The following is a 19146-nucleotide window of genomic DNA, read 5'->3' on the forward strand; positions in this document are numbered from 1 at the left end:
TTTGGGAATTTTTGAACCTGGAAAGAAAACGTGAAACGGGCAGCAGCTTCTCACGGTGAGGAAAAACTTCAGCTGAATAGATGAATGTATGAATCACCATGACGGTCCAGAGGGGTCCTCACAGGTTTAGCCGAGTCAATCATTACGTATGTATTTGACGCCTGATGACCTGCGTACACACAAATGTGACTCAGCGCCAAAGACATTTGATGATGTGAATGAAAGAGGAATATTTGGAGCTGAAGTATTTAAGTCAAGGTAGATATGAACAGTCAAACAGGTCTAAATCTTTCTCTAAAGATCAAAGAAAGATACCGGCCGATGGATCGTGATCACATTTTTTTAGTGCTATCTGTATGTGCCTCAAAAATCCCACATTGGTCGGATGGTAGTGGTAAATGATACACCGTCTGAGACCCGTGTAATTAAAAAAATATCAAAATAATTTTTGTCTAAATATTCACATTGTATATTAAAATACATGCTTGTATATTTGTATCTCTTCGTGTGTCGTTTGTACACTGACAGTTACGATATCTGATGTTATTGGCGACATTCTGCCATTGTTGACAAACTTTGTGTTGGTTGTTTTGTCAGTGTCACATGTTGATTTTTCCCGTTTCGTTTTCTTTTCTGGCTCCCATATTTTAGGATGTATCAGAGGACTTTACTTGGACTCTTATTCGTTAGCTTTCTGGCCTTTTGTTAGCCACGTTAAGCTTCTTCCCCCTAAATGCTGCCCTCTAACGATAAAAAGACAGAGGGAGGGGGAAAGGTTAAGAGTTGGGATTGACCTCGTGATCGTGAAGCACCTGTTTTCATCATCTTCAACATATATGTATAAGAAGGAGGGCGATAACATCAGCCTATCTGCCTTCAAGTGTTAATTGAAGTTGTGTTATTAGTTTTTCTCCGGCTCCTCATCTTCCTCTTTCATCCTGTCTTCCTCCTCCCGCGAGCGCTGGCTAAGTGGATGTTGTGTCTGCAGCTTGTGTGTGTGTGTGTGTGTGTGTGTGTGTGTGTGTGTGTGTGTGTGTGTGTGTGTGTGTGTGTGTGTGTGTGTGTGTGTGTGTGTGTGTGTGTGTGTGTGTGTGTGTGTGTGTGTGTGTGTGTGTGTGTGTGTGTGTGTGTGTGTGTGTGTGTGTGTGTGTGTGTGTGTGTGTGTGTGTGTGTGTGTGTGTGTGTGTGTGTGTGTGTGTGTGTGTGTGTGTGTGTGTGTGTGTGTGTGTGTGTGTGTGTGTGTGTGTGTGTGTGTGTCAATCTGTCTGTCTGGTTCAGTACTGCTACCTTGGCAGCAGCTTTAGGGGAAGCATGTGTGTGTTTGTGTTTACTGTGCCAGTTTCGAGGACCAGCTGGGCTTTCAGAGACTCTGTGTGTGTGTGTGTTTCATTTGTTTGTCAGACGTGTTGGTAAGAGTTGCAGCCGTATCCTGTTGCTCCAGAGTGAAAAACACACAGTTTTGATTGGGGGGGGGCTAATGAATTAGCAAGATCACTGCAGTCAGCTATTTTCCCGACCCATCTCAGCATCCTCGCGCTCCTCCATCCTTACTCCTTCACCTCTCTCTCTCGCGCTCTCTCTCTCTCGCGCGCTCCCTCTCTCTCTCTCGCGCTCCCTCTCTCTCTCTCTCTCTCTCTCTCTCTCTACGCTGAGGACACCAGGTCAAGGAGACAGTGATGAGGTACATATCAGTGTGAACCAGAATGTAGATTAGTAGCCTCTCCAGACACGCACAGTCTTTTTCCTACCTGTCCCCTTCTCTCCACCCTCTGTTTATGTCTCTGTCTTTATCCCTGTGAAAGGTATCAGGCGGAGGTCAATAATGTGTTGAGCACTATTGATCTGTCCGGTAGGTCCTATGGGTGAGGCAGAGGGAGAAGGAAATGGAGAGGGTGGGGGGGGAGGCAGAGAGGGATCAATGCAATTCTGTAGAGCACATCTACGTACTGTACCCTACCGACCAATCAGATCATTAGTCTTTTGTTCTCTGATGGATTATTCATCAACATGGTGGCTTTGTACTAAGGAGGAAAAGCAAGAAGCGCATGCTGTATTCACAGAGAGTATCGACTGGATCAAGGCTCTTAACTTGTTACATTTGCTCATGTAGATGTAATAACAGTTCTTCAGTGAGGGGATAAAGCAACACTTCTGATGATGGACTATTTGCTTTGGTCATTGTATAATCTTTGAGCAAACATTTGACTGCTCCAGCTTCTGTGAATTCCTTCAAATTCTAATCGCTGCTAAATGAGAACCGTTTTTTTTTTCTCTCTCGTCGTCTCGTCTATGTTCCTCAGTGGCGACCGTGCGACTAATTTCTAAATGCAAATTTAAATTCAGACTCGCCGACTATTAAGTTCATGATTGAGTTGTAAATGATTGTCAGCGGGCAAACTGTGGAATTTGGTTTGCTGTGTGTGGCTAGCATCTCCAGCCCTCGCTCCTCCTGCAGGATCAACTTCTGCGTGCTCGTTGCTAAAACCAATCGACCCGTTTAAGCTGACACGGCACTACATGCATTTAAATCTCAATTTTCTACCTCGAATGGACGCTCCTACGGGATGCTGTCTGTTCACTGTACTTGCTTACATCAGGGCAGTAGAGCCACAAGTCAATGCTCTTTAAGGCTACATCCAGTCTATAGCAACAGCCCCCGCTAGTGGCCGGCGGTCGCGTTGCAGGACAAAATATTTGACCGGCAGTGAGGAAGCAGCTTGTAAGGTGAGATGTCGACCTGCGTAGTACAAATCACACCTGGAGTGAGAAACTTCAGCTCCATCATCAGGATGACTCTGCATGTCCGTTTGGATCTGTAACGCTTTTATTCTGAAAGGTTTGTCGATTAATATTTCTTAGTCTTTTCTTCCTGATTATTTTGTCTGAATACGATCAAAACACGTCTCAAACCAGACGTCTGTCTGCGAGGGCCATCCGTGACGCCGAAACTCAAAGAGGGGAAAAAAAGTAACTAAACAGCCACAATCCTTATGAATGTTAAATCCCTTCCTGTAGTTCCACTTCCTGTCAGTCAACCTGGAGACTAACAAACTCATTTTAGTGGTTGATAATCAAGTCAACTATTGAAGCTTTTATTGTTCACAGGAAGTAAAGGAGTCGGTGTCTGACACATTCGAGCCACATTGCCATGATCAGCATCATCTTAATTAAACTTTGCAAGACGGAACATATTTTCTGTAGATGGTTAGATAGCGTTAAGTCGCTCTGCCTCTACAGGTTGTTTTATTATTTAGGACGTCAACGCAGATAATCTTCAATCTTCACTTCCTTTGTAATGTTTAGCAAAGAAAGTCATTCTTCCTGTGTACGAAGCCATTTAAATGTCATCCTGGTTAGGCATCCAAAAGGCAGTTTGTCCTGATATCATGATGAGATTTTCAAAACAACACACAGGTTTCCATAGATACGGAGGAATGGCCATGATGTAACACCTAGAAAAGGAAAAAAAAAACGCCAAAGTGATCAGTTCTCCATCAAGAACGACTGAAGGAGCTTCATCTCCAGATACTTTAGATTGTTTTAATGCCAGGTAACTTAAAAAAACAACAACATTCCAGTTAGATTTGTGTCTGAATGTGGCTCTGAGATGCTTCGCCTCCGTGTTTGTGCAGCGCTGCCGAGCAGAGCCATTAAAATATGGTTCACAGTTTAAACAGTGTAAATATTCCCAGACATTTGAGAATGTGTCCCGTGGGTTCGCTTGAACTTTCAGCCCGCCTGGATGAAAGAAACGTATTCTTCTCCTGCCTGCTGCACGTCGGGCATTAAAGCGCCTTTCCGAATCCTCGCTGCCACCGAGAGCTTCTCCTGCACCCCGGTTCATTTACAGACGTCCTTTTTCCATCCATTCAGCAGCACCCAACGAGAAGAGCGCGCCTTGATTACACTGACTAATTGGCTCAGCAGTGAAGTCTGTTGTGGATTGGACTTTTTTTATATATATTTTTTTTTTATAAATGTAAGAGACCTGATCTCAAACCTGCAGCCATTGTTTCCCTGCATCAATGTCAACAACACATACATGTACATTGGAGATATGCTGATTTGAGAGAGATCCTCTTTTTTTTTTTTGAGTCCTTCTGAGCAGCAGAGTAAAAATGCAAAAGTAGACGGATGTATCCGTGGGCCTCCGCCATTAAAAAAAACCCAAAACAGAACTGTTGAATCCTTTTTTTTTTGTGTGCGTTTCCCCAGGCTAGCTGGTTTGGATAAAAACAACCGACTGAATACTAAATCTACCTTTGCTGGAGGTGTTTGCGCTCTCAGTGCTTTTAACTTGCTTTCAATGTCTGTCAGCAAATTGTGTAACGCTAAAGCAGGTAGTAGATCATTAACAGTCGACGGCAACATCGTGAACAAGTGATTGACTGTGAACACAAATCTGCCTCCTGGAACCCTTTTCTTCCTAGTTCTTCTTTTTTTTTTTCTCCTCCTCAGCCTCACTTGTATTTTCTAACTCATTCTCTCTCCCTCCCTCCCTCCTTCAGATTCTCTCTCTCTCTCTTTCTCTCTCTCTTGCTTCTTCTCATTTTCTTTCTCTCTCTCTCTCTCTCTCTCTCTTGCTTCTTCTCATTTTCTCTCTCTCACTCTCACTCTCTCTCTCCGTATCTGCGCTCCTGGAGCGGGGGATGCCAGGGGGACAGAGTGCAGATAGGACCTGTCTCCATGGCAACAGCTTCTGCAAGCTGCTGACATCCTACTGGGGGTGTGGGTGGGGGTGTGTGTGTGTGTGTGTGCGGCGGGGGGGTTGATGGGAACGAATAGTACAGGGGTTGGGGCAAGGGGAAGGTGTGTGTGTGTGTGTGTGTCAGAGAAATAAGTGAGGGGGGTCAGGAAGAGGAGAAAAGATGGAGAGAAAAGTGTGCAAGAATAGAAGAAGTGAGAGGGAGGGAGAGAGAGAAAGAGGCAGCCGACCCTGCTTCTTCCCCAGGGACTCAGTGGCCTGCTCATGTTCACTAGCAGAATTAGCATAAAGATGGGGGGAGGTGTGTGTCAGAGTGTGTGTGTGTGTGTTTGTGATTTTGTAAGTGAATGTGTGCGCTGGTTTCACAAAGGAGAAGAAGGGGCAGCGGGTGTGTTTGTGTACATGCGTGTAATTGGCAGAATGCGTCGTTGTCCAAGCATACAGTATTTGTCACATGGATGCTGGATGTTATCGGGCGTGTGCGCTGATGGATCTTCGTGTGTGTGTCTGTGTTTGTGAGAACCCCTCCCTCCCCTGGGTCTTAGCCCCCCCCCCCCCTCCTCCCTGTTCTGGTCCTGTAGCCTGCGGTTCTCCCCGGTCTGCCTCTCTGTACTGAAGGGTTGCACTTTATGAGCCTGTGATGCAACTCTTTGTGTGTCTCTGTTTGTGTGTGTGCGCGTGTGTGTGAGATGTTTGCACGTTGGTGTGCTTGTGTGTGTGTGTGTGTATGCGTGTGTGTGTGTTTGTTCCGGCGTGCTTATGTAAGCACTCTGAACACGCGTCTCCATCTATGTGTGTTGACAGGAATACAGTTATATCATATTTAACTCCCGGGCTGAATCATTCAGCCCCTCTCCTCCAGCGTACATTCTTCTTTAGTTTTTCCATATAGTCTGACTGACGAGGACGACGAGACTGGAAACAGAGAAACTGATGATAAATGCGGTGATCACTAAACCATTAGCTGCTCTCACAAGCTTCACATACCAGTTGTTGGTTTGTTGTCAGACTCCTTCCTGAGAGGTTGCTCTGAATCTGCTTTTCTTTATATATTTTCTCTCTCTACTCCATCCTGATCTGAAATGGTTTGCGCAGGCTCAATCTGATCAGCTGCTTTCCGAGTGTTTACACGCCATCTTGCAATCACTTTAATACCCGTGACGTTTAAAAAAAAAATAAATAAAAAAAAGATGTCACCAAACCTGACGTCAGAGCAAAGTGTCACTTGTAGTTCATTCAGGCATGAAGAGAAGAATGTGCACGCTGTTTAGCCGGTGGACTTTACATGAGCTGATGCTTATCCGTTCAAGTTCACACACATCTCTCCTGCTCTCAGGAAAGCCTCAAAAACACTCCGACGCTTCTGTCTTACAATGCCCGTACACTGGTGTGTTCTTAAAACAATGAAATAGTGCGTAAGGAACCGAAAATAAAATGAAAGCCTGCCTTTATTTTAAAGTAGAATCGGTAAGAAGGCGTACAAAACGACTTGGTTGGCATGCAACGCAGTGATTTCAGAGTTCTGTGGAAACGAGGTACGTGTCACTTTGTCGGCCCTGCAGCAGTTGGACGAGCGCGAGGTACGAATGTGGACACGAGTTTTAGAGAGCGGAATCTGCCGGGAAAAAAAAAAAGAAAGAGCGAGTCTTTGTCCAGCTGACTCTGCTGACTCTTCTATGATTTGAAGCTGTGTGTGTGTGTGTGTGTGCGTGTGTGTGTGGTCAAATGAAGAAGTGACGAAGTATCTGCGAGAGGTAGTAACCTCGCTCAGTAGAGTTTAACCATGAAAACGAGACCTGAAACAGAAAGAGCTCTCATTGGTCAGTACAACCTTCTCTCTCTATCACTGAGAGGATTTCAGTTTAAAGTATTTGGGATGCAGACCCCTTTTGTGAATTCACCTTTAAACTGTAGAGGGGAAGGGGGGGGGGGGAGTTGTAGTGATTGCGGGCGCAGACACTGCCCCCTCTAGTCGTATTTTGGCAAGTGCATCGATGCAACGTGGGGGACATGCCGCCACGCTTCAACCCTCCCTGTCTGTGTGTTTCAGAGCGCAGCGGCAGCACCCAGCCCGGTGATGGGCAACATGCCCCCCAACGACGCCATGCCAGGTGGCCCCATGCCCCCAGGATTCTTCCAGGTATGCTTCCCGCCTCCTGTCACTCTCCCTCACACTCCTCCATCTCTCGTCATTAGACACTTCTTCTCTCCCTCACACACCACTGTATCCATTACTCTGATTTGTTTGCTTGTTTTTTAAAGCTTTTTGACGAGTCCGAGTGAGGTGTTTTTAACCACTCCTGATACGTAGTTATATTTATGTTTGAGCTGTCATGACTGGTAGAAAGTCTCTTGTTCAACAGTGAAAGCTTACATGCAGTCAGTCGTGTGATGTCTTATCAGAGCTCTTTGGTTTTTAGAGGAGCCTCAGACATCCAGCATGTGAAGTGTCCTGATAATTAAGTGAAGTTTGATCAGATGACACCTCCGTTCCAGCTCTCCCACTTTGTTTTTCCTTCTTCCTACATTTTTCAAAACATCATTTATTCCGCTCTTGATATTTACACCCACCAGAGCCTCCGATGCTCGTGTCGTTTATTCATGTTACGGCTCGCCCTCGCCGGGCTTCCGTTTGTCCGATTCATGATTCAGCCCCCCCCCCCCCGTTCTTCATCTCCTCCGTCTCCATCTCCGACCCGCCTCGGCTCTGTGAAGGGAAAGGTTTTTTTTTTTTTTTTTAGTGTGGGAGATGACTGTCGGAAGAGTGAAGAGACGCACAACACACACGCACAGGCCGTCACAGAACACACACACACACACACACACACATCGTCAGTGATGCAGTGGTGTGATGGACAGCACTGGCATTTGGCAGGAGGCACGATAAGGTGGTGGAGGGGAGAGAGAGAGAGAGAGAGAGAGAGGGAGGAGAAGGGAGTAACAGGATGGAGGACGAGCGAGGAGTGGAAGAAGAAGTAGAAGAAGAAGAGAGGGAAATGTGAAAGATCAGTGGCACCAAGATTGTGGCCCAGTGTTTGTTGCTGTGGCGACCTACCACTCCATTGTTTGCTTAGTGAGCAGGGGGGGGCGGGAGATGTATAAGCACGGGGGAAGGGTGAGTAGAGATGCATACACATGCTATTTATAACATCAGGTGTGTGTGTGTGTGTGTGTGTGTGTGTGTGTGTGTGTGTGTGTGTGTGTTGGGTTTACCGGACACTTCTATCATAATGACAACTTTGCTCTCTGCGACTGTGCTTCAAGCTCGGAGGTCAGGCTCCGTCTTGCTCGGTTTTTCTTGCAGTGTCATTTAAGATACTGAGGTCGCACCTTATTTATACGCTTAAAGGCTTCACTATCCGAGATGTAAAGCTGATGTTATTAAGAGACGTAGCGGCCTCTAGTGGTGAAAGAATGACAATAACTTCTTCTAAATACGTCGGGGCGCAAGAACCGTTCCATCAAACACCGATTTGAAGAAGACGGGCAGCAGTCTTCTCTTCAGTTGCAAAAACACGAGCCCATCTTTCACGTCATTGGAAACCCTCACGAGTGAACACGTCGAACATTGACTACATGAATCTTCTTTCTATTTGAAACCATAAGGAAACTAACTGAAACAACCAGTATGCTTAATCAGTAGTAAAACATGTCACTCTCATGTGTTCGACTTTTATCTCCACAGTCGTTCGTCGAGCTCAGACTGGACACAAGCTCGCTCTCGCTAACTTCATGAAACCCTCACTGAGGCCGGTCCTGACCGCTAGAACAAATCCACGACAAGAGAACTGGTTGCAGAGTTATTTATTAGGGGTCGTTCACCTCTTGTCTTGGTGTGAAATGTCAGCAGTGTGTCCAGAGAGCTGCTGCTGTTTGTACATGTTGTAACTTTAAAGAAGCCTCACAATAATAATAATCTGGAAGAACTTTTATTTTTGTATTTTTTTGTATTTGGCGTTGAGGTTGTCAGTCAGCAATGGTGCCTGTCCTGCTGCTGCTGCTGCTTCTGCTGCTTCTGCTTTGCAGCGATTCTTCGACAGCACTGCCCCCATGTGGCTGTCAGGGGAACTACATTTTGTTCTCTACCCCAAGGGTCCCGAGGATCCTCTTTTATTATATTATATTGACATGTTCAAATAATAATGCTGAAAAAAAAACCTGACGCTGCTCGTTCCCACTGTTTCTCCTGATGTATCTGAACTGAAGATTTCCCTCAGCTTTACCTTGCTTCTCTTATTCTTCCCCAACCTTGAGACCCCCCCCCCCCCCCCCCCAAAGGTCCCACCCCTGTCTTCTTCTTTCTCATGACTTTGATCAGGGTAACTTCTCCAGGTGTAAACCCCCCCTCCTCCCCCTCTATTTGGCCCCTCCCCTCTCTGATATCGCTCTTCTTTCTTAAAGGGACCACCCGGCTCTCAGCAGTCCCCCCACGCACAGCCCCCCCCACACAACCCCAGCAACCCTATGATGGGACCCCACGGCCAGGTAAGACGTAAACACTTACTCTCAAACACCCCTCTCTCTCTTTCTTTCTCTCTCTCTCTCTCTCTCTCTCTCACTCTCTCTCTCTTACTCTCTCTCTCTCTTTCTTTCTTTCTTTCATTGCCCCCCCCCCACTCGCCCACACACAATCTTCCTTTTCCATTCACTGCTCGCACACTTCCTCCTCTCCTTCACCTCCTACCCTAAAGCTCGGGTAGCTCCTGTTATACTAACTCCTCGTAGGACCTCTCAAGTCGCCAGCTTCCTTTTTTTTTTTTTTTTGATGAAAGCTGAGCATCATGAGGCAGCACAGCCCGCTCCTCACCGAGGTTCAGCATCGACTGATGAATAATTCACCCCTTGCCCCGCCCCCTCCCGGAGCAGCTTGTGGGGGGTTGCACGTTTATCTGCTCCTCCACTCTTTTAACACACACACACACACACACGCTCTGCCGGCTTCTGCATTATGAATAAAACAGGGGACAGGCACTATGGACTCGTCATATATACGTAGTGTACGGTGAGTTAGTGGAGAGAGTTGCGCATCTTTTTAATTCTCAGGCTCGGTGTGTGTTTCAACACTTACTCAGAACAGGAGCCACACATGACACATCTGAGGGGAAAGCCTCTGCCTGTTAGCTGCGGCTGGCCCGGCTCTTCATTCATGCGGTTTCTGGTTTCTACCCGGTGTGTGAGAGAATGTGGACACGCTTTCTCGAAGGTTTTTTGGACTGTGTTGTTGGCCCGAGGTGCCTCTAACCACGCCAGGCCGACCACAGGCCGAATCAGCTTACACCACAGTGAGAACAGGCAGGGAGCTGTGTGAGCGCACACACACACACACACACACACACACACACACACACACACACACACACACACACACACACACACACACACACACACACACACACACACACACACACACACACACACACACACACACACACACACACACACACACACACACACACACACACTCAGAGGAATCCTTGCTTTGAGCGTGTGTTTAAGCATGCATTCATTGACTAGTTAAACGCAGACTTCTTTTTGTTTGTGTGTTTTCAGTCAGGTGTGTCGTCATTCATCCTCCCATCACATCGTGCCCGTCTTCTGCGTTTCCTCCGTGCTGCTCCTGTTTGAGGGCTCCAGGATGAATCAATAATGAAAATGTTGTTTTCTGTGTCCCTTTTCGCCCCCCCCCTTCTCTCTCTCTCTCTCTCTCCCTCTCCAGCCCTTCATGTCACCACGATATCCAGGTGGACCCCGCCCCTCACTTCGAATGCCAAATCAGGTACGAGAGCTGTTTGTCCCCCCCCACCCCCCACCCCCACCCTTTTTTTTTCTTTTTTTTCCTCGTGGCATACGGTTGGTCGGTATTTTAACCATATTTCATGTGTGTGTCCTCTCAGCCTCCGGGGGGAATCCCTGGATCTCAGCCTCTCCTGCCAAACAGTTTAGACCCGACAAGACCGCAAGGTAAAACACCATGATTAGTACGATGACTGCGACCGAACGCTGGACTTCTTTTTATCGTTATTCGATTTTTTACAAGATAAATAAAGCAGCCACATCAGGAGTTAGGCGTGCACCGGGGTGTGTCGTTGTCAGACTCTGACCCTGGTGTGCTCTTGCAGGACATCCTAACATGGGCGGACCAATGAGGATGAATCCTCCTCGAGGGATGGCCATGGGCCCACAGGTACGAGCAGGCCTTCATGAGTGCATCTCCAAACGTCTCCTTTTGTTGAACTGCCATTTCTTCAGGCTCGTGACATCATCGTTCAGTGATGAATGTGTCTTCTTCTTCTTCGACTTCTTGACACTGTACTTGCATATGTCACGTTTAATTATCAACGTGTTAGGAATGTGTTCTCACAATGTGTGTTTTTACAGAACTATGGAGGCATGAGACCTCCTCCCAACTCCATGGGCGGCCCGATGCCAGGAATGAACATGTAAGTTACAACATCTCAGTTTTCTGATGAAACGAAAAAGACTTTTGATCACAGTTTTGGATCACATTAAACCTTACTCCTTTTTTTTTTTTTTTTTTTTTTTTTTTAAATCTTTAATTGTTTTGTTCTTTCTTCCCTTCTCTCTGCCTCAGGGGCCCTGGTGGAAGAGGGCCTTGGCCAGGACCTAACGCTAACTCTGTAAGTCAGAAACCTTGATCCTTCTGTTCCACTGAAGGTGGCAGAGGAAGCAAACACCCTTCACAGCTGCTCAGGAGCACAAACAAACCCGTGTTCTTTAGATGTACAGCTTGGGTTCAGGCTGTTCAGAGGGGTTGAGTTTACTCTGTCTGCATTTTATAAGCCTGAATTTGAACGCTTTGTTTATCAAGATTACAGTGGGCACATTTAAGGTGCTCAGTCTGAACAGTGTAAGCTATTGTATTATTTGTAAAGTTCTGCATGCGTCGTTCCCCCTGTGGAGCTTCACCCTCCTGTGATCCCATCTAATGATCTTTTTTTCCTCTTCGTCCGTGCAGATAGCCTACTCCTCCTCATCTCCAGGAAACTATGTGGTGAGTTCAAAGCTGCCGTCTACTCCCTCCACATGAATCTGATGTATCCGTGTCCTGACCATGAAAAACGTTAACCTCAATCATGTATTGTTCCCCAGGGTCCTCCAGGAGGAGGAGGTCCACCTGGAACTCCCATCATGCCCAGCCCAGGTGGTGCGTCACCTAACTATGTCCCCAGCACTAACACTTGTAATAAAAACAACTCCATCTCTCTCCGCACTAACCAAGCATGAATGTGTCCCCTCACCAACCAAACCATGTTTTTTGGGGGTTTTTTGAGTGGTTTTATTTTCCTCTTTTATTTTGAAAGCATTTGCATGACAAGATCTTTTTTTTTTTTGAAGAGTCATTCCCTCTAATATGATGTCACTAAAGTTTCTTTTTTTTTTTTTTTTTTTTTTTTTACCCCCCCTCTCAGATTCAACTAACTCAAGTGAAAACATCTACACGATGATGAATCCCATCGGACCAGGAGGAAACAGACCCAACGTGAGTCTCTCATCACGTTCAACTGAAAACTCCTGGGATGAGTTTCTTTTAACCGGTTAAGAAAAAAAAAAGGAGGGAAATGAAGATTGCTTTTTGGTCTAAATGGTCATTTTTAACATCTGGAACCAGTGCAGCGGGGTCGGTGTCACATGAGACAGTTACCAGCCCACTGCTGAATCAGCCTTTGTTTACCTTATTTTCCTCTGCAAACATTCTCATGTGTGGACAGGACAAGATCCCCAAACAATGAAGTCGCACAGCTTCGTGCACAGGAGGCTTAAAATTTGATGCAGACAAAAGTTTCCCACAAAAAATACTTTCGCCCCCCAAAACTTTTATTTTGAAGGTTTCATGTTTTTTCCAGGTTTAAACGCTGGGCTTAAAGCTTTTGCAGCGGTTCTAATTGAAATTACACAACCTTTACCCTAACAGACTGAACCCAGTTCAAACAGGCATTTTTTTTTCAGCCACATGACTGGGCACCCCTTAGAAACATAATGCGCCCCATGCTGAGCTCAGCAAGACTGAAGTGGAAATGAGCCGGCGAGAGTAAATGAAGTAATCTCTTCTTCACCCTGAGCTGAAAATAGCACGGTAGTATCAAAGAGGTCAAACGAGAAAAATAACGTGCGAGTCATTTTGTAAGGTTGGTTCTGCTCTGCGTCCTTTGTTCCAGTTCCCTATGGGACCCGGGCCTGACGGGCCCATGGGAGCCATGGGAGCCATGGAGCCACACCACATGAACGGATCACTAGGTGGGTTTTAACACGGGGCTGTTTCATAAGAGTGAACGAGACCAGTGCTTTATTTTAGATTTAAGATGAATGGGAAAAAAAAAACCCCTCTCTGTGTTTTCCCCCGTCAGGGTCTGGAGATATGGACGGGTTGCCAAAGGTGAGTTACTCAATCACTTTTTGTAAAGGAGATTAGCTCCACTTTGCAGAACATTAAACATTCTGTTTTTAAAGAAGCCTTCTCATCAGTCTTTGTCTTTCTTTTTTTCTTTCTTTTTTCTTCTTTTTTTCCGTTCTTCTTCACAAACAGAGCTCCCCAAATAACATGGGGGGCATGAACAACCCCCCCGGAACGCCGAGAGACGACAGCGAAATGGGCGGCAACTTCTTGAACCCATTCCAAAGCGAAAGTGTAAGTAGAGCGATTGGTTGACATCTCACAGCCCTTAACAGTTATCCTTGATGTCCTCACATAAACCAGTGGATGAATGCAAACGGAGGGTTAACGATGCTCGGAACAACCTTCTTATTGAATCGTGTTTTTAGCTCGGCAGGGTTAGCAAAGCGCTTCAGATTAATCAAGGTGGCAGTGTAGGAGCAGTCAGGTACCTTTTTAAAAAAAAAAAATAATAATAATTTTTGGTTCACTTTTATTTAGCTTCTTTCAAGTAAAAAAACAAAAACAAATAAAATAAAATCTCTTGACCTGACTTGCAGTGTGCTTCCTACATGTAGCGCACTTCTTAGTGTTCTTCTTGCATTGTAGCCGCTTGCTAATCACTCAGAAGTTCATCGTTCACCCTCCGTGTCAACGATTCGTCAAGAGACGCAGAATGTTTACTGACATGATTCATATCTAAACTACTTTCACGAGAAGTTAAAGAAAGTCATGCTTCAAATCTTTAAGTTGACTTCTGAAGGAAATTTCGGGTTGAGTGGGTTTATTGTATGGTGTGCATATTGACGGTCCATTACCCTCCACCTGGAGAGCCACAGAATGCACAGACTGGATCTTTAGATGTGCTGATGTAGCTGGTCGGCAGCACGGCTGGAAAGATGTTAAACATTTTTATTAGACGAGTGAATAATACTTTTCTAATTCCACCAAAGAATTCCACACGTTAAACCAAATCTCGTTCTGCTGTTGTAGAACTTTGTGTTCTAGAAATCGGTCAAAGTTAAAAAGACAGTCTGAGACAGTATGTGGTCCATCTTTGCCACCTGTGTTGAGGTTGAACGTCCAGCTTTTATTCTGACCAATGGGAGGACTTGAGCGTTTGCTGCTTCCTGTCTGTGCCTCGGTGGCTCTGCGGCGCTGGGTGTGGGCGCCCTGTGGTGTTTAAAGGTGTTCAGTGACACATCCACTCATCTGTGCCCTCCTCCTCTTTCCCTCTCTCTCTCTTTTCAGTATTCACCCAACATGACGATGAGTGTGTGATTTTATTTTTCCTCTTTTTATTTTTATTTTGTACTTTTGTTTATTTTTCCTTCCTTATTTTTGACTCCCTGCACCTGAATTTTTTTCTTCAATTCAATCCGTGTTTTACCGGGGATTGGACCGCCTCCCCTCCCCTCCTCCCACACACACAAATCCTCTGCCTCCTGAATCCTCCACACGGGATCCACTTTTCCCCTGCTCCTCCCCCTCACCCCTTCTCCTGTCACTCGGGACCCTACGGCCACGCAGACCTCCGGGACAGCCCTCGAGCATTCTGGGACTCTAATTAAGACGGGCCCTCCTGGAGCATGCAAGATGGCCGCCGCTCTGAACAGGAAGCAGTCGCAGAGCAACAGGAAGGGCCTCCTCTCTGACTCCGGCCCCGGCCTCCCTGGCTTCCTGTCAGGTTCTAGACAATGAGCGAAAGGGGAGGAGGACAAACGGAGAGAAAGGTAGAGAGGAGACTGATAAGACAGCCCTCCACGGTGCTGGATCTTTTTAGCCGCTGCCTGGAAGCTTCGAAAAACCACTTTGGACTTTTAAAAAAACTGTTGTCTTCTTTTTTTTTTTTTTTTTTTTTTTTTTTTTTGTCATTCTCCTCCCGATGGATTCATTTCTGGGTCACAAACGGACCTTTTTATCCTCCATGTTGTTTCTGTGTGTACATTTTTTTTTCTTTTTTTTTTTTTTCTTTTGAACAGAGGTGTTGTGATGATCAGTGAACTCATATTTTTTTTAATTTTTTGTGTATGTATTGTATCATTGCTATTTTTATTATTGTATTGTTATTAATAATATTTTTATGATCATTTTAAGGTTAGGGTTTAATTTGTGTTGTTTCTAAGGGCACATTGTTACGATGAAGACGGCATACGTGCACACAAGTCCCAAATAAACCTGCGGCTCCATGTAAACACAGTGCCCCCTGCAGGTAAACCATCACGGTACTAATTGATCGTCGCTTTTTCCTTTTATCTCAGTTTTTTTTTTTTTTTTTTTAACAGTTCAAATTGTTAACTTCCAAACCAGAAGACGAAGAAGAAGCAGCTCCTGTTTTTAGTAGCTTCCATGCAGTGATATGCACAGCTCTATTTATTTATGTACTTTAAAGTTGTCTCATGACTTGTTACCTTTTTTTTTTTTTTTTTTTTCTGTCTTTAAGTGTTATCCCTGGGTTTTTTTTTCTTAACTGCAGAACTAGTAGCAAGTGTGTAAATATGCAGATCCAAACAGCAGCCTCTCCGTCTTTTGGACCCCCCCCCCCCCCCATGCTGATCCAACTACAGCCACCCACTTAGCTTAATGTTCACTCCAACGTGTAGTTAGGCATTGTTTACAATCTGCCGACCTTAATGAACTCTTTGGATTGTCTTTGGTAACTAAGAAGTCCTCAACACACTGTGATGTATGTCTGTACTTTTATGGAAATTTGCTTTCACACAGCGGTCAGTTTAGCTCCCAGACTTCAGTCGTCACTCATTCAGTCCATGCAGCTGTCACTTCTGGGGAAAGACTCGATGCTCTGTGCTGTTATGTGGGAGCAGAGCAGGACAGGAAGTATCAAGACATTGCTCTGTAACTTATGACCCCCCCCTCCCCCTCTTTGCGCATCAAGAACTCCGTCCTCCCTTTTCTCTCCTCACAGACAGGCCAGAATCCACACACTATCACACAACCCTTCTGATTGTTTTTTTTTTTTTTTTTTTGGTACAACCCCCTCCATCTTTTGATTTGATCGTGTTGTAAATACTGTAAAATGCATTTTGATATCATTGACATGTTTTGATATTTTTCAGATCACGACGACAGTTGATCAGAAAAAAAAAACGGGAAAAAAAAACGCAGATTCGGGGCGACTGTGTGTATTTGTGCAGAGATGGTGTGTCTTTTACTCAACAAATGATATGAATGATGATGAGACACAAACTGGAGCTGCTATAGACTATTATGCTATTTCTTCTCATCACAGACAAAAAAAAAACAAAGAGAGGGTTTAAGTGTTTTCGAACGCCTTTTAGTGAACTCGCTGTCAGAAACATTTCCTTGAGAAATCATATAAATTAAACTGAAGTTGTTGTCCAGGAGCCCCCTCCCCCTCTTCTCTGTTGCTGGTTCATTATTAGCAGGGTGGCCAGAAAGTCTCACAAAGGCTTATTTTCATCATTTTTGACACAGGGATTTTACAAGGAGAGCATAAAAGAGGCCAGTCTTTCCTAAAATAAATCTCATTTCCTTCTGCCTCAGACATTTTTTTTTTTCTTCTCCCCTCAAATTCTGGACAGCGAAGAAGAAACAGAACGTAGGGCACAAGGGACGCTTCCTCTCATCACACACCAGGGACCAGAGAACTATACAATACTTTACTATGAAGGATTTTTTTTTTTTTTTACTATTTAAGAGGGGCTGGGAGGTATTTGAGAACGTGAGGAGAAAAACGTATTGGAAAAATTTGTTCTTATTGGTAAAAAAAAAAAAAAAGGGGGGGGGGGGGGTAAAGAGAGCAGGGGCAGGCGTTTCTTTCATTTGACTTTGAACAGCTGTCGTATAAAATGCAGTGAAACTTCTATCTTTCTGTCCTGTAAGTACAGCCGTCACAACGTTGATCATTTCTGTATTTCTATTGTGCTGATGTATAATACTGTAACATTCAGGGGAAGGGAGGGATAAGAGGAATATCTTTATTTTATTTTATTTCTTTTGAGGGGAGTAAAGATTTTCGGTTCAGTTCCTCACTTTTCCTCTTGATGACAAAGCAGTATTGAATATGAGGCAATCTATGGGGGATTGCTTTGTATCTCATGTTAGGGTAGTTTCAGATCCTAAATGTCTCGTGTAGTAAAAAAAAAAAAAGAAAAAGGAGAAAAAAAAGAGGTTCCTTCTTCGTACGTTTCTTTATATTGTAAAGTTTCTTTAGACAAAAAAATTGTTGCTTATTGGAAAAAAGGTGGGAAAACTGCATTGATAATGTAATTTTTTAAAATTTTATTTTGGTTTCGTTTCAATTTTCATCAAGTTGTCAGTCGTTTTTGCCTGTGTCCCCCTTGTTGTAGATACATATTAAAAACAAATAAAATGACTTCACTCCTTTTGCCATGAAACCTGCACTTCTTTTAACCAAGTTTTTAGCCTTGATTTGCCTCCTTTAATGTTCTGCTGGTCTGAAACCTGATGGACTTGTGATTTGGATCATGAAATGTTAAAATTCATAGACGGAAGGAAGACTTAAACACGTCCTGTAGATTTAAACATAACTGCACCCTGGAAGTCATTGCAACAAATCACTAAAATACAGATTCAATCCACTCTTTGTGAGCACGCGATAAAATACAGGAGGTAAAAAGTAGTTCACAAAGCAGGAAGAAATGGAGAAAACAACTTTTTCTTTTTAATGCACAAACAAGTTTTGTTGTTCCTCATAATTTGCAACTCTGTTATCAGACCAGTCATTATCCACTGGCTTTGTCTCAGGGCCCAGTACTACACTTCTTTAACCAATCATATTTCTTGAATGAAAACTGTGCAGATTGAATCTCAGAAGGTACAAAACACATGACGGAACAAAGGACATTTATGAATGAAACCAACTCCTTTAAAAAGCATTCATGGATTTTTTTGACACTTAAGTCTAGTTTTTCTAACCACACCTTCACGACCATCTGAAAACCGCTCCGCAAAACCAACTTTGGGTTTCGACCCAGCAGTTGATAACTGATTTAGCCTTTCATTATAGGAAAGAGAACTATTCAAAAGTACAACAAACTATAAAACTGCTTTTTCTGAAGACATGTTTAATTTTTTTTTTCTTGTTGACACAATTTACCAATATTAAACTATTTCAGTTTAATAGCCTACTGTTTATTGTTCTCTTGGCGTAACACTGGGATTTGTTTTTAGACATGACATGAGCGCCCTCTACTGGGGCCCTGCAGACTTGTACCCCATGATTTGTTAACGTTTATTTTAAAACGTGTTTTTCTTGGTGAGAGTGCTTAATCACTTAAGAGCTGATTTTAATTTTTCACCAGTATCATTTTGATCATGCTCTTTTGTTGCTAAATTAAAGCATAATTATTCTCTGTGGTTTAGCATACAGTTAGTGAAATCATTTTTCTCTTCTTGTAATTTGTGGTTTTGTTTGAGAAATGTGATTTCATTAAAAACACATTTATGCATAAACGTTCTGTTGTGTAAACAAAACCATCTTTAGAAATAATAAACCAAAGGAAATGGAATTTTTTTTTAAATGCATTTAAACTGAAAAAATGTAGATATAGAATGAGCCTGAACATAAAAATCACACTACCTTACAAAATGAACTACCCTGCCTGAGATACAGCATGTGAAAGTTTAAACTACCCATCATGACTGATTGAGCTGCCGTGTTTGACATAAAGAGTGAGCCTACTACGTGAGCTACTAGAAATGTCAGATTGACCTACCCTGTCAGACAGAATGAGAAGTCCTGCCTGACAGTTTATTAAGAAGAACCACCATACCCGCGAATGAGCTACCTTGCCCGACAGACTGAGACCTCCTTCCTGTGTCAGTTTAAGTTATCATTGCTGACACTTTGAGCCACCCTCTCGGACAGGTTGACCTACTCTAACAGACAGAAAGAGCTACCCTTCCTGAAAGAATAAGCTACCCTTCACGTCCAGATGAACTACACTGACACATATGTACAAAAAGATGGAGCCTTAAAAATGTTAGTATAAGAGTTAAAATGATTTAGTTGTTGACACTTAAATGCAGTACAATAGTTCCCTGC

At 44.1% G+C, this 19146-nt stretch overlaps 1 protein-coding gene across 5 annotated transcripts in view; it reads left to right on the forward strand.

Annotated features, from left to right (window-relative positions):
- Positions 1-17476, forward strand: part of LOC306840099 (single-stranded DNA-binding protein 3) — a 33231-nt gene extending 15755 nt beyond the window's left edge. For 2 of the 5 annotated variants that reach the window (XM_079369163.1, XM_079369166.1), the window contains 14 exons: positions 6756-6845; positions 9107-9190; positions 10422-10481; positions 10600-10666; positions 10825-10889; positions 11084-11145; positions 11298-11343; positions 11682-11717; positions 11816-11870; positions 12136-12206; positions 12883-12961; positions 13072-13100; positions 13251-13352; positions 14349-14687. In XM_079369163.1, the coding sequence (XP_079225289.1) occupies positions 6756-6845; positions 9107-9190; positions 10422-10481; positions 10600-10666; positions 10825-10889; positions 11084-11145; positions 11298-11343; positions 11682-11717; positions 11816-11870; positions 12136-12206; positions 12883-12961; positions 13072-13100; positions 13251-13352; positions 14349-14378 (876 nt within the window). In that variant the 3' untranslated portion in view covers positions 14379-14687. Of the gene's footprint in view, positions 1-6755; positions 6846-9106; positions 9191-10421; positions 10482-10599; positions 10667-10824; positions 10890-11083; positions 11146-11297; positions 11344-11681; positions 11718-11815; positions 11871-12135; positions 12207-12882; positions 12962-13071; positions 13101-13250; positions 13353-14348 lie in introns of all 5 variants that reach the window. The other 3 variants (XM_079369167.1, XM_079369164.1, XM_079369165.1) reach the window with 3 other exon arrangements.
- The last annotated feature ends 1670 nt before the right edge of the window (positions 17477-19146 follow it).

The sequence above is a fragment of the Symphodus melops genome (assembly GCF_947650265.1).
Source record: "Symphodus melops genome assembly, chromosome: 19".
Classification (NCBI taxonomy): Eukaryota; Metazoa; Chordata; class Actinopteri; order Labriformes; family Labridae; genus Symphodus; species Symphodus melops.